This window comes from Protobothrops mucrosquamatus, unplaced genomic scaffold, assembly GCF_001527695.2.
Source record: "Protobothrops mucrosquamatus isolate PMUCROS unplaced genomic scaffold, P.Mucros_1.0 scaffold2974, whole genome shotgun sequence".
Classification (NCBI taxonomy): Eukaryota; Metazoa; Chordata; class Lepidosauria; order Squamata; family Viperidae; genus Protobothrops; species Protobothrops mucrosquamatus.
This window is the reverse complement of record NW_015388995.1, coordinates 2,662-18,373: the sequence shown is the minus strand read 5'-3', so window position 1 is coordinate 18,373 and position 15,712 is coordinate 2,662. Positions and strand designations below refer to the sequence as shown.

Here is a 15,712-nt window from a genome sequence, read left to right as displayed (position 1 = left end):
AGCTGAGTATCATCAGCGTACTGGTGGAACTCCACCCCAGTGGAGTTCCACCAGTGATTGCTATCAAGTTGGTTGGGTTTTTTTGTGTGGTTTTTTTTTCATTTAGTGAGCTTGTAAAATGTAATAAAATTAAAATAATGGTGCAAAGAGTTGACTGGTTGTCCAGAAAGCGATGTAAAATTGTATTATTAAGTGAACAAGGCTACAGTTATAAAGAAATTAGAAGAAAATTTGGTGAAAACTTAATCAAAGGTGGCATTTCTACTGTACACTTTCCCCAAAAGGTTTCCACAATTTTGGCCACTACTGTAGTTACTACAAGGGAGCAATAGGATATAGGTAGACAGTTAAGTGTTTGTACACTTTGGATTTTAGGAGGCGTCCTCCTATTCTACCCCTTACAATATTAGACAACTCAGGATCAACAGTAGAGACCTTCAAGTCTCTGGGTTCTGTAATCTCACAGGACTTCAAATAGACACCTAACATCAAAAATATCATACAAAAGGAACAAAGAATGTACTTCCTGCATCAACTCAGAATGCTCAGACTGACCAAGGAGCTGCTGATACAGCTCTACAGAGGAATTACTGAGTCTGTCATTTGTATTTCTATAACTATCTGGTTTGGTACAACAACCAAATAGGACAGGTACAGACTTCAATGGATAGTTAGGACTGAAGAAAAAACAATTGCAACCAGCCTGCCTTCCATTGAGGACCTCTACACTGCACTGGTCAGAAGGAGGGCTGAGAAAATATCTACAGACATCCTGGACATAAACTGTTTCAACTTCTCCCCACAGGATGCCACTACAGGGCATTGCATGCCAAAACAATTAGACACAGGGACATTTTTTTTCCCCTCATGCCATCTGCTGAACACCTAATTATCACAGTACTGTCTTATATCTAAGAATATTTACCCATGTAGTATGGCTGTATTACTATCATCCTTCTCATTTTTTTCTACTACCCTCTCCTATTAGTATCTTAGGATTATATTACCTTATTGTTTGTATGCACATGTTGTTTGTATGTACCTTGTTGTTTGTATGTACACTGAGAGTTTATGTAACTGAGACAATATCCTTGTGTGCCTAATGACATTTGGTCAGTAAACTATTTCATTCCACTCCACTCCACTCCACTCTATTCTGTGTTTGTTTTGTGTGTCCCTTTTTTGTATATAATTCTGCTTGTTCTTTATCTAAGAAATTACTATTCAGTGGCCATTTATTTCTGTTTTTCCTTTTGCACAGACAGAATACATGCTCGTGGACAATCCTTCCAGTAGGAAGCAGCAATCTAGGTGTTAGACTTTGATTTTCTTGCCTATAAATAAATCTCCTTTCTGTTATGATTATAAAATGCTCACTCATACTGTCAGAACATTTCAACCTGCAACAATTCCAAATGGAATTTCCTCGCCTCCACACAATAATTCAAACAATAAAAGGAAAAGGGAGAATTATCCATTCATAGAAGGTTTTACATTAAGTAGTTTAAGACAAAAACAGGGTGAGGGTGACAGTGCATGCAAACAGTTAAAATTGTATCTGGAGTACTGATCAGGGAGGAAATTAATCAGGATAAATTCTGATATAATCCATTCATGTCTCAGAGATAGGCCTCAGTGCTGTAAGAAGCATACATATACATATATATATATAACATACCTTCAAGATTATCTATATTTGCCCATTGGAACTGGCATTTTTAGTTCTGATTAGCAGATGTTTATTTAACAGATGTTGCTGTAATTGTTTTAATAAGATTTAGCTTTAAAAATGACTGCAAGGTAGATGAATCCTGGAAAACATAGAATAATAATAAGAATTATTTTCAATATTTCTACAGCACCCTCTTATCGCACTTGGTTAACAGAAGTCTTGAATATGATACAGTGATCAGAGTAGACCGAGATGGAAGCCATGTAATTTTAAACTATCCCATATAAATGAACCACTCTGTTTCTTTTCTCCTTTTCAGCTTGTGAAATTGGTGTTACTATGCTCCTCACCATGTCCAGAATATAATAATTATAGAGATCAATAGATGAGATAGGTAGGTAGGTAGGTAGGTAGGTAGGTAGATAGATAGATAGATAGATAGACAGAAGATTAATAATAGTAATTAAATTCACCCTTCACCCTACTTTTAGTAAAGAAACTGGATGTATGGCTATCCTCTGTTTCTAAGTCCACATTTAGGTATTTTCTCTACGATAGAATATAGTTTAGGGCAGTGATGGCGAACCTTTTAGAGACCAAGTGCCCAAACTGCAACCCAAAACCCACTTATGCATCGTTGGGTGCCGGGTGGATGTGGCCCATTGGGTGGGTGTGGCCCATTGAGTGGGCATGGCTGTGGTGGTAACTGCAGACTGGGTGGGACTAAAAAGTTTGATCAATCAATTTCAACTTTGCAAGATCTTTTTTTTCCCCACAAGAAGTTGAAATTGACTGATTGAACCTTTTTTTTTTTTTTGCACACGGCGGCAGAGGCCCAAAGCGAAAAGGTTTTATAAAACCCAGCTGAAGGCCTAGACTGGGGCGACGGCGCGTGTGCCCACAGAGAGGACTCTGAGTGCCACCTCTGGCACCGTGCCATAGGTTCGCCACCACGGGTTTAGGCACACAAGGCAGGTATATGACAACCAAAAAAATTCACACTAGCCTGCCAGGTATTGGAAAGAAACACTGCTTTCTTAACAACCCCCACCTTCATTTACTTTTATCTGATCCATTTGGTAAGAGAAACAATGAGCTATTTCAAACAATGTGTAATACAGGCCAGTCTAAGGCACTGCTTTAGTGTCTCTAGAGAATACCCTTTTGAGCAAAAATCACCAGAGTATACAGTATGTACGTAACTGCTCTGCAGCATATTGTATAACACTGAAAATTGGGGGTGGGGATGGAGGGGGATGATGCAAGATAAATCCACTACAAATATTTTTCATTGAAGCTGAAATGACTAAAAACTGCAAAAATGGAAAAGATAAGATAAGCAAGCAGGGAGCCTATGCAAGTAAACCATTGCAAACTGAAGTATCTTCAGACATGCTGATGTTCCTTAATACAAGAACAGCACTAATTCTTTCATCTGTTCATAAATATCTGCAGCTGTACATAGCACTCATAGACCAGCACTGATGCCAATTTATAAATTTAAGCAGTAATACAATCTAATAAAAAAAGCTGAAGTGGATCTTTAAACTTGGATCCTTGTAATGATAGAACCAACATAATTTCCAGTTGTTTTTTTTTAATATTAATCAATTCATATAACTGATTTGTTTAACCTTTGAACTCTCTGGTTTGCTTTCATTCATTCTCATAGGTAATGCTATATACTGTAGATGGGAAAACTATATGAAAAGAAGGACTAGGAATGACATGACAGCACTGTTTCAATATTTGAGGAGCTGCTACAAAGATGAGGAGGTCAAACTATTTTCCAAAGCACCCAAAGGCGAGACAAGAAACAATGGTTGGAAACTAATCAAGGAGAGAAGCAACGTAGAACTAAGGAGAAATTTCCTAATGGTGAAAGCCATCAACCAATGGAATGGCTTGCCTTCAGAAATTGTGGGCTTTCACTGGAGGCTTTCAAAAAGAGACTGGATAACTATTTGTCTGAAATGGTATAGGGTCTCCTGCTCAAGCATGGGACTTGACTAGAAGACCGTTGAGGTCCTTTCCAACTCTCTTATTCTATGTTCTATGTTTCATGTTCTATACTGTACATTCAGTCCCTGAGTTACTACAATCAAACAACTTTACGTATAGAAACAATTACTGTTGGCAAAAAGTTTCATTTCATTAAGTAAATCCTAAAACTTTAGAAAATTATCCCAATACATAAGTCCAAAGAAATCAGATTAATTTTAGTAGGTATTGACCTTGAATGGGGTCAATAGTGACACATACATACACGTAAACACAGAGATGAGTGAAAGAATCCATTTATACTAAAGTGGAAAATGCTTTCGTCAATAGAGGCATCAGACACAGCCTGTCCAGTTACCATGACTCAACTACCAAATGACTTTATCTGGCTAACTGAGAATCTTCATCAACATACAAACACAAGCACACAAAGACAGCAAATGTTTTAATTTGATTTAATTTAATTTGAGGCACAGGGGAATATACAGTGATGGGATTCAGCTGGTTTGCACCACTTCAGCAGAACCGGTAGCTATTTTTTTGTTGCCCAGGCCCAGGATGGACTTCCGGAAGCAGTATCCACACAGAGAACCGGTTGTTCACATATTTGAATCCCACCACTAGTAATATATGAAATGACCTCTTAGATTTGCATCTGACCTCAAGTCAGATGAGAGCAGTCAGCTTAATGCCACTACTGCCGATACTATCATCTCATATATCAATACAATATTGATATCAATGTAAAAGAAAGTTATTTCTGACTTTACTGGTGGGCTCAAGGTTGATCCAGTTTTCTATCCTTCTGAGGTCAGTAAAAGGAGTACTCTAATTGCTGGTGGGCAATATGCTGAGATTTTAAATATATATTTGACCAATCATATTTTGAGATGTGATTGGAACTTGAGAATTCCTTTGTGGGGATCAGATCAAAGAATCTCTATTCAGGCATCCAACAACTTGCATAAACATTCATTCAATACCATGCTAGAGGCTGAAGCTATTTTAGAAATACTTGTTTTATACTAGTTAAATTTATACTCCAAGATAACTAAAATACTAATAAGGTTTAGACTTGAAATGGTATCCAAACATAAACTCAACTAGGTCTTCCCTGTGACCAGATATAAATACGACACTGGTATTCTAGCTCTCACTGCTGTTTGAAACAAGTGGGAATCTCTCTGAACATTTCACTGGTTATATTAGCTACATGATCCAAGCTCAGTTCAAATAAATTAGGTAAAATCTTTGAAAACAGTGAGGATCCTAGACAAGATTTATAAAAACAAAAACAAAAACAAAAAATAGTATAGCAGTCTTAGAAAAGGGGGAATACATTGTAACTGAACACTATATTTAAATTTTTAGGGCCCTTCATTTATCAATAATGGGGAAGAAGGAAGAATTCCCTAAAATTAGTCTGGGGTTTCAGGAAGTTAAAAGATGGCAATATCTTTGCAGGCATTGTTTGGGTCAAGGCACACTTAGCATTTAGATGCTGAGAGAACACTGATCTTCCTGTACTTTGATTTGAAAGTGCAAATTCTTACTTTATTTCCTGACATGGGTGGAGTCTTGATGCAAAATGAGATTACTGTTATCGAAAACCATAAAGGTGTTTTTCCAACACAACGAAGTATAGTTTTGGTTTTTGTTCTGTTTTGGCAAAAAGTACAACAACAGAACTAGGTTCAGTTTAGTTAGAAGTTCTGAGATATTTTTGCAGAGGTGGTTGAAGAGATAAAATGCTCTTTGGGGGACTTCAAAATAAGCTTTAGATCAAAGCTGATTAACTCACTCTGTCTCTCATACATATAAAAGAATATTATAATAAACATTTACCTATATATTAAACAGAATACAGGTAGTCCTGGACTTACGTTTACAATTGAGTCCAAAACTTTTGTTGCTAAGCGAGAAAGTTCCTAAGTGAATTTTGCCCTATTTTATGACCTTTCATGACACCATTGTTAAGTGAATTACTGCTGTTGTTAAGTTAGTAGCACCATTGTTATGTGTCTCTGTCTTTCCCATTGACTTTTCTTGTCAGAAGGTGGCAAAAGGTGATCACATGACCTGGGACATTGCAACCGTCATAACTATGAGTCATTTGCCAAGTGTCTAGATTTTGATCATGTGACTATGGGGATACTGCAACAGTCATAAGTGTGAAAAACAGTCATAAGTGCCGTTGTAACTCTGAATGGTCACTAAATGAACTGTTGTAAGTCAAGGACTACCTGTATAAAACATTGATATTTCAGGTGCTGCTCTGGCAGTTCACCCAGTTCCATGTTTTATCTGTCTCTGCTTTCAGTTATATCTTACTGCTTTCCGTCATATTGTTTCAACTCACAACCAAGAACTGCTTTAGGAAGAGATGTGAACCTGCCTTAAAATTAATAGCCCATAGTTTCTCAAAAGACAGCATGTAATTCATTTCCTATTCTATTCAGTGCCTTATATGATATAAAATCCATTCAAGTTTCTAATAAATAATCATGTAAGATGCTCATATATATTCAAACATATAGTCCTTATAGCAGCAAAGCAAGTTATGACTTATGCTGACCTCCCATCAAATGATCTGTCTCAAGCTATACACACACAAATAAGCCGCCTTTCTTTTTTCTCTAACTATCATACCTGGTATTATTGAAATCCCTTTTAAGTTTGATGAATTGAAGGCTGATTCAACCGGAACCAGCATCCTTCACCAGCACACATTTATAGCACACAATGTTTCTTAATATTTGAAACACGGAATAGGATGCATGTGTATTGATAGCTACATACATAAAACCATAACAGTGAAAGCATTTATGCTTCCAGTTGCATAAATATTATGGAAGCTGTTCTACTTTGTCAGGATGAATAAAACATTCATGCAGTTTAATAATAGATAAGACTGAGATAAATTGAAATATCTTTCCACATTAGTCATTCACTGTTATTATCCCTTGTATCTATTTCTTTTTATAATGTATAAAAATCCATGAATATACTGAGCAGATATGCAAAGATCCTTACATGATAAAAATCTTTACATGATAGAAATAATATTTATATTGTTTTGCATGCTACTGATCCATTAATTCTGCTTCAGTTAAAGCTAAGTCGCCTTCTAAAAAGTAAAAGAATTTCAAAAAGCAATTTGAGGATGAATACATTCTGAGAACTGTACTTCCCACTTTGTAAAAGTGACTTCATTTACTTCTTTTACTTGAAATATATGCTTGTGGCAACAATAAATCATTGTCTATATTTTGTCACCAAAAAAAGAAAATATCCAAATAAAATTCAATTCATTTGAATTTTTTTTAAAAGAAATAAATATCAAGTACTATTGTAATCTGCAAAGCAATTGGCATTTTGTTAAATTTCAGATATGATCTGTGTTCATAAAGTAGTCCGAACGAACTACTGTACATCTCTGTGTTTTGATAGTTTCTGTCAGTTCTTTACAGATTTAACAGCCATACATTTATAAGCAGCTTGTGAATAAAACAACCTTGTTCTTAGATGGTCCTGAAAACTAATTGATTGATTGAGCAGAATTTTCTTTTAAAATTGAAAACACTTTGGGCTAAAATAACTATTCTCTCTCCCTTCTTCACTTTATTCACATAATATTCTGGTTGGAAAAAAAATAACTGAAACAAGGTCAGGGAGGGTAAAGGAAAAAAAATGATGAAGGGTCTTTCTAAATAGCCATAGCTTGTTCAGAGAAGCAGGGAATTGTATTATCATCATCACCATCATCACCATCATCATCATCATCATCACCATCACCATCACCATCTCCATCACCATCATGTTATACCAAGAGACTGAAATACCAAGACAAGGTTTAGGAAATCTCCCGATGCTTGAGTCACATAACACTGCTATCTCCACAAAGGTCCTTTTATGTTACAGCTTCCTTCCCCCCTCCCTTTTTAATTTTAGCCAACTGGTTTCGGGTACCTTATTTGGTCATTCCTTCCTCTCCCTTCTTCTCTTTCTCCTCTTAAACACCTGTCCTGGCAGCATAAAAGGAGACACTGCATCCTCATATATGTATTTATTTGGTTAGTTAGTTACCCCAGGCTCCTCCCCCACCCACCCCCAGTCTGTTTTCTGAAGTTGAGCTTAGTTAGCCTATTCCGGTCTTTTTTCTCTTTAAAAGGATTTCTCTGCCTGCAGAAAGTCAGAAGCAACGTGACTGAAATCCTTCATTTCTCCCCCTGGGATTTCGGTTCGGAAGCTGGAATTGATTTGTGGGGTACTCTCTGCCTCCGCATGTATTCTCTAGTTAAGGGCCAGCCTACTGTGCAAGGAAAATCAAAGGAGATGGTACTGAAGCTGGACAGCAGGAGCAAGAGGGATTTATTTCAAACCCGAAATAAATTCAGAGGGAGGGGGGAGAGAGGTTAGGAAATTCCATTGCTAATTATTTTTTGAGGGGGAGGTTTTTTTTTTCCTCCAGTCTCTCTCTCTCTCTCTCTCTCTCTCTCTCTCTCTCTCTCTCTCTCTCTCTCTCTCTCTCTCCCATCTCCCCCTCTCTCCCCCCTTCCCTCTCCTCTCTTTCAGAGATACAGAAGCCCTACCATCAGTATTCTCACTTGTCAATCATCACGCTTAAAAGAATTGCTGCCCAATGAAGTCAGATCCTCCTATTAATCAGAGGGATCTAAGACCTAGTCGATTAAATCAAATTCCCATCCAGCTCTCTAGTTTATCTGCAGTGTGCAGCCACAGCAGTCTTGGCACCAAAGGCATTTTCCAGTATTAATAAAGGATTTCAGTGCTGCATTCAGGGCAAGAGAGGAAAGGAGTAGCAACCGACTTCGGAAACATGATTTCAAGATCACAAGGAATAAAAATAAAAGACTTCACCACCGCCGCCGCCACCACCATTCTCAACATAAATTAAACTGAAATAATCCCACGGTGGCAGTTAAAAAGTGACATGAGGGAGAGGGGGGGGGGGGCGTGCATTAAAATGAATGACCCAAGCCTTGAAAACATTTTCACTTTAATACTGAAAAAATATGCCATTATAAAATCCTTGAATAGAATTAGTAAGTCTTGCTTGCTTTTTTTTTTCACTTCAGCTCATATTTTTTTTTCTCCAGATAGAATTATATATATATATATATTTTCAGAGTCTGATTTACAAGAGCACAAAAACCTTCTTTCATTCATCTCTGCATCTTAAGCATTCAAGTGGCATTCACTACTCATGCTTAACTGCTCCGGCTCTTGGTTTTGTTTTGTTTGGTTCTGGTTTTGTTTTTATAAAAAAAAACCAAAAACCAAAACAAGACAAAACCCAAGCAATGGATATTTTAAACAGATTGATCAACAGAGAAGACCCCAAGGATACTTGCTTTACATTCAGATGGAAAGGGATTCTGGAGAGGTCAGTTTCCAAAAGAAGCTTGAAAATAACTAGAAGCAAATTCGTCCCCTCCTCCCTCCCCAAAGAGAAAAAAAAAAATTCCCCATGAAAGTAAATTTCCCCCACCCAAAATGCAAAAAACCTAAACCCAGGAGAGTATAAACCATGCAAACATGTCTTAAATAAAACCTTTACATTTTTCCTTGTTTTTTTTTTTCTTTTATCACAGTAAATGGATGATCTCTACTGCCTAGCAATCACACAAAAATAATGGCGAAATGGCACTTTTTTTTATTCTTATTATACTGTATCTGTATATAGAAAGTTTGATACGATGGAACTTATCAGGGAAGAGGGAGGACGAGGTGAACTGGACGCTGCTTCCTTTTGGGGCCAAAGCGTCCCTGGGTGGTTTTTGTATCCATGCGAACCATGCAGCAACTTGGGTTGGTTTGTTCTAGATCAGAGTTATTTATTTACAATACATTCATGCCTTCGTGCAACTGGACTCTCCTGCCTTATTCTCAATGGGGAGGGCCCAAGCAAGAGCTTCTGCTTCCCCATCACATATAGGGCCCATAAATTCACATGGGTTAGGAATCAACCTGCAGGAAAGCGTATTCACCCTTTCTCTTGCTGCAATAGGAAGCCAATCTTGGCCTTTGGATTGGATCTTTTATTTCTTCCCCACTGGTTATACAGTGTAGAGTTACACAACCTCAGGTTGAGGCTAGGCAAATCATAATGATAAAAAAAATAAAATAATAATAATAATAAAAAGGCAGGCCTCCACTCATAGTGCTGGCCCAGGTTTGGTGAGCGGGTAGGTATTTTTTCACCAGAAGGTAGCTTTAAGTGGGCTAAGCCCCATCCCTTCCTGTGGTCCAATTCACATCAGCGGACGAGACAGCGATGCACAGATCAGGAAAAGAAAGCTTTGAACCACTGGAGGGAAGTTGAGGTTGCTAGCTGCTGAAGTTGAACTGATTGCCCATACACGATGTAAATTTTTTTAACTTTAAATTTTGCAGTCTCAGTCTGATAGGGAGTGAGAACCGCAGTCATACACTCTATGGGCTCCATCTGTACTGTAGGGTCCATTGTGCCAGTAGGAGGAGTCACATACTGTCTGTAAAGAGTTGATCTCTGAGGCAGAAGAGTTGGCGTCCCTCCTTTTGGAGCGTTTCCGGTTCCTCAGGATGAAAACAAGCATGCCAACCACGGTGAAGGCAGAGGTGACAAACACCAACAAAAGGCCAGGCACCAGCACCGAGATGGAGACCCTACTAGTCTCCAAGTAGGAATTAGAGTGAGTCCCAGTCTCTGCCAAGCCAGTACTATTCTTATGGGTGGAAGTCAAAGTGGGCATGACTTTGAGTTGAGGGCAAATGGCCTCATTGGAGAGAGATTCAAAGTCCTCTTTAAAGAACTCTTCTGGAGTCTCACACCTTAAGTCACTCATCATCACCTTTGGCCTCAGCATTTCCACCCACTGTTTGAAAGGGACAATTGGACACTTGCAGTCCCATGGGTTGTCATGCAGATCTATTTGGGTAATGGAGGTGAGTTGATCCAGCACTCCTGCCACTGGCAGATAAAGGAAGTAATTGTTGTGGATGCTGAGCTTAGAGAGAGAGACTCCAGCAAAAACATCAACTGGGAGAGACCTCAGAAGATTGTTATTCAAAATCAGTACTCTCAGTTTAGGCATGGCATTAAAGGTCCCTGGCATGATGAGTTGGATGACATTAAATTCCATATTTAGGTACTCTAGGTTTTGCAAACCATTGAACTTCTCTCGAGATAGTATGTCTAAATAGTTATTGTCCATGTAGAGCCACACAAGCTCCAGCAGGTTTTTGAAAGTATTGTTTTCCATAGTGGCAATGTTGTTGTTGCCCAAGTCCAATAGGTTGAGTTTCTGATAATCCACAAAATGGGATTTGCGAATGGTGTGAATCTTGTTGCCCCTCAGGAAGAGTTCATGGACATTGGATGGCTTAGGCTTCAGGTCCACCAGGCTGCTGATGTTGCCATCATTGCAGTTTACCTTGAAGCCTCCAGGAATCTGGTGGCAAGTGCAGGTGGCAGGGCAGGGTGTGTTGCTGGAAGACTTGCCTTTCATGGTGTGGATTGAGCTAGCAACTGTAGGTCTGGACTTGATCTGCCAGTTGACTGGGATCTTGGTACCCCCATGAGGGGCAGAACCTGCTGTAGCAGAATCTTCCTTGCCATGGATCTTAAAAGGAGTGGGAATAGGGCCAGGATCACAAGTCTCCTCTTCTGCAGGGGGAGCTGCCAAGCTGGAGTCCACACGGGTTTTCCTGCACAACTCCTGTTCAGTTGTCTCATTTAAATCCTTCCCTTGCAAACGGGTGGGAGCTTCACAAATCACCCGGCCGATCAAAGCATTCTTGGGGATGTTCTCCAGCCATTCTTTCAAGGAGAGTAGATCACAGGTACAGTCCCATGGGTTGTCCTCCAGCAGGATCTCAGCAATGCCCGGGATCTGTTCCAAAACATCTTCATAAGGCAAGGTTTTCAGGCGGTTACCTCGTAGATCCAAATGGGTAATTGGCACATACTGGAACACGTTGGCAGGTAAGATGCTGATCAGGTTGTCGTTTAAAATCAGCACCTCCAACTTGTTTAAGTCCCGGAAGGCCCCTTGGTCAATATCCCTCAATAGATTAAAATCAGCCTGGAGATATTCCAGATCATCCAGCCCCAGGAAAGTCTGCTTGCGAAAAGATTTCAGCTTGTTGTTGTTGATGTGCAGCCTCTTCACCAGCTGCAGCCCCAGGAAAGCTCCCGGCACAATTTCGTGCAAGCCGTTGTTTTCCATGTGCAAGCTGACCGCATTGTAAAAGTTAGCGAACTCATTGGGGAAAAGGCGCGTGAGGGAATTGCCGTGCAGGAACAAATGGTAGAACTGGGAAGTGGGGGCCGAGAAACGTTGCAGGCTGGTGAAGCCCTTCTTCTCGCAGTCGACGTGCAGGTCGCCTTCGATCTCGGGGCACGAGCAGATCTTCTCTTTGCAAACGTCCCCCGTAACATTCCCGGCAGCCAAACAAAGAGACGTCTCCAGCAAGAGAATCCAAAGCAGCATTTTTACACCCAGCCAGTCATTCCCGAGCTGAAACACACAGGAAAACTACAAGGCAAAAAAAAAAGAAGAAGAAGAAGAAGAAGAAGAAAAAAAAAGAGAAAGGCTTCTTTTCAAGCTGGAGCTCAATCAAGTTCCTTCCAGGCACGGAATGTCCGAACCATCGTCAAAAATGGGGGGTGGGGGTGGGGGGGGGAGGCAAAAAGGAAAAGGAATATATTTTCAAAAAAACCAGTTGTCTTGGCTAAAGAGGAATGCAGGGAGGCAGAGAGGTTGAGAGGTTCCGGCTCTCGCTCTCTCTCTCTCTCTCTCTTTTTTAGCTCTCTCTCTCCCCCCCGCAAACACTGCAACAGTCCGGACTCCAGTCAGCGATAAATATCCACAAAGTCTCCAGATACGCACGGGCAAGCAGAAGAAAAAGAAGAAGAAAAGTTGAATTCCTCCCCTCCCCGCTTCATCGACTCCCCCCCCCCTTCAGTGGCTTCTTCTTCTTCTTTCCCTCCCCACCCCCACCCCCTACCCTCCCAACCCACCCGAGCAAAGTCGATCTCCGGCTGCCTCGGCTAAGGGACGATCTCGCTAGGAATCGGCAGGAGAGGCCGCTGCATCTGCAGGAGGGTGGCAGGGCTGGAGGGACGGAGGTGGGAGAAGACTGCTGGCCGGGCGCATGGCTTGGCTTCGCGGACTGACCTTGCCTCTCGAGAGCGCGCGAAGCCGGCCTCCGCCGTTGCAGTTGCCGCCGCCGCTGCTGTAGTCGAAGCCGGGTGCCCGTAAAGGGGGTGGGGGGGAAAGCCCTTTGGGTGCTGTCCAGTTCCCCTTGGTGCTGAAATCACGCCCCAGCCTAACGGCGGGCTGCCGAACCAATGGCGCTGCAAAAATTCTGCAACCGCTGCGGTTTCGCTCTGTCCGCCGTTTTTTCCTCCCTTGCGTTCGCGCTCCCCCTTCTCGCCTCTCTCGGTCTCTCTCTCTCTTACTGCCTTTCCGTAACGGCTCTCCGCCTTTCCCCGTTTTCCATCGCTTTCTTCTTCTTCTTCTTCTTTTTCCTCCCCTTCTTCTTATTTACTCACTCACTCACTCCTTCACGCGTCGAAGGCAGGAGTTGTTAGGCGGTTGTGTGCTCTTTCAAGCCTGGCGCACTCCGAAAGATCTGACACCCTCTGCTGAGCCGCAGTGGCAAAAATCCATCTGCTGAGGGAATGTTGGAGAAGGGAGGGTTGGAGGGGAGAAGGGGGGTGGGGGTGGGAGGAAGGTGGAGATGAATCCAGGCAGGCGGGCGAGCGAATGAGAAAGGAGCGGAGAAGAAAGCGATCAATTCAGAGCAAGTTTGGAAGGAGAACACGGGAACCCGAATCGTCCATCTCCCCGATCCGTCTTCCCTTTCCTCTTCCCGCAATGAAAAGTTGAGCCTGCCTGGCTCCTTCGACCACTCCGGCAGACGTCGCGCGTGGAGCCCAGCTCGTTCGCCAGGGGAAAGGGAGAAAAAAAAAAAGAGAGAGAGAGAGAGAGAGAGAGAGAGAGAGAGAGAGAGAGAGAGAGAGAGAGAGAGAGAGAGAGCGCGAAGGAGTGCGCCTGCGGAATCCCGGTGGGGCTTGACTCGAATTAGTGTCAGGAGTCAAGCGACTAGCGAGCGGAGGTAATTAGACCCCCACACCATTTCCCACGTCTTGCTTCCTCCCGCCTTGCAGGAGAGAATGCCTCTCTCGCGCCCCGTTTGGCGTCTTCTGGCCGTTGCGAGCTGGCTGGCTCGTCCCTTTGCGGTCCTAGCCTTGGGTGCACGAAGTCCTAGCCTTGGGTGCACGAAGGCGCAGTTTCGGGGGGCATCCTGGCCCGGCGGCAATCCAGAGCTAAGCATCCAGGCCCTGCGCTTCCGATTCGCCACCCCGGAGCGTTCAGAACTGGTTCGGAACGCTTTACCGACCTGCCCAGCTGACTGCCTGCTGGGAATCGATCCGAGGGGGTCCTCAGAATGAAGCCTTGTGAGGATCGGGGTGGGGGGGTGGGGAGGGGAGGGGAGAAACGTCGGGCGACGCTATGGGGCAGCAGCTGGAGGCCAGAGGGTGAGTGGCAGCGGAACTGCAGCCGGAGGAAGGGGGTGAGATGGCCAACGGGTGAGCGAGATTCCACGCGAAGCAAACCACGCTGCAAACGGGGGACCCGTGCGCTGAGCGGACGAATGCACGATCTTTCCCCCCCCCCCCCGGCTAGGATCCACACTCCCAATGCGGAAACCAACCCAACCCATGAAACTTCCCCTGCATCTCCACCATGTCCTGCTCCGTCCCCACGACTCCCTTTTCCCCAGACCCGGTAGCTTTGTCACGGATTCTGCCGACCCTTCTAGCGGGGAAGGGGAGGGGGGGAAAGCGAGGGAGCTTCCTCACATCTCTGGCAGTACGAAGAGCTACTTATACCCGAATCAGACGGTGCAAAGCTTTCTCTGCATAGATTTGGACGAAACCGCTTGGTTAGGTTTTTTTTTTGCTCTAGTCTAGTCGGTTGGGGGAACATCCAGCCCAGAAACTGGTGGCGGCGAGATACTGTAATTCTAAAGTGTCAATAATCTGTCTCTCTTCTCTCCTTTCCTGGCATTTCAAAAAAGCAAAGCTGAGCCGAACACTTTTCACTGGCTGCCGAGAGTGCCATTTAGAAATGCGTGTGTCTGTCTTCTCTCTGTGTCTCTGTGTGTGTGACGGGGAGGGGGTAAAAAAATTGGGGCATGTTCTTTAAACATTAAAAAATGTATTAATATCCCCCTCGTGCTCGTTCCCAAGCAAAGAACCAGTTGCATCTGAAGCAAAAAAACTCGGTCCTTAAATCATTTCATAGTAAAGCAGGCTGTCCCCATCTTCTCATCTAAGGGCTCCTGTTTTACATGTTCTCTCATCAGGGGCTGGGATTGCTGCTAGTTCAAAGATGGTCCATGTAATAATTGTGTTGGTTCTACTAGTGAACTTCACATCCAGCTAGCCAGCTAGTAGGAGAGAAGAAGGTGAAGGAAAACACAACCTAATCTGGTTTGTGACTCCAGAGTCAAACAAGTAAAACTAGGAAGTGCTGAATTCATACAAATTCATTTTAATAAGCATTTCACAGCCTCCAGCTGCAACACTTCCTCATCATTTCTAATAGTGCCTGGTGTCTCTGTCCCTCCTCCTCAACAACTGGTGAATACATCCTTTCCCTGCCTTTTTTTTAAAAAAAATCCTGATTAGAAGGTAAAACAGGATATTTGTCTGCTACCTGCACCTGACTGAAGGATTTCGGTTATTATTATTATTATTATTATTATTATTATTATTATTATTATTATTATTATTATTATTATTATTATTATTATTATTATTATTATTATTATTATTATTATTATTATTATTATTATTTCTCAAAGAGAAAAGTAATCAAACTGGAAAATGCAAATATTTTCTCCTAAAAAAAATGGCAGAATCAATAGAAAAATTAGAACAGGACCAAAAAAAAAAAAAAAAAAAAAAAAAAAAAAAAAAAAAAAAAAAAAAAAAAAAAAAAAAAAAAAAAAAACCACCTCTAA

General features: G+C 41.9%; 1 protein-coding gene across 1 annotated transcript; it reads right to left on the bottom strand.

The window, feature by feature from the left end:
* Positions 1 to 10,092: 10,092 nt before the first annotated feature.
* On the bottom strand, positions 10,093 to 12,168 carry SLITRK1 (SLIT and NTRK like family member 1). The gene has a single exon (XM_015826143.1). It carries the CDS (start codon positions 12,166 to 12,168, stop codon positions 10,093 to 10,095), a length of 2,076 nt encoding a protein of 691 aa, XP_015681629.1.
* Positions 12,169 to 15,712: the final 3,544 nt, after the last annotated feature.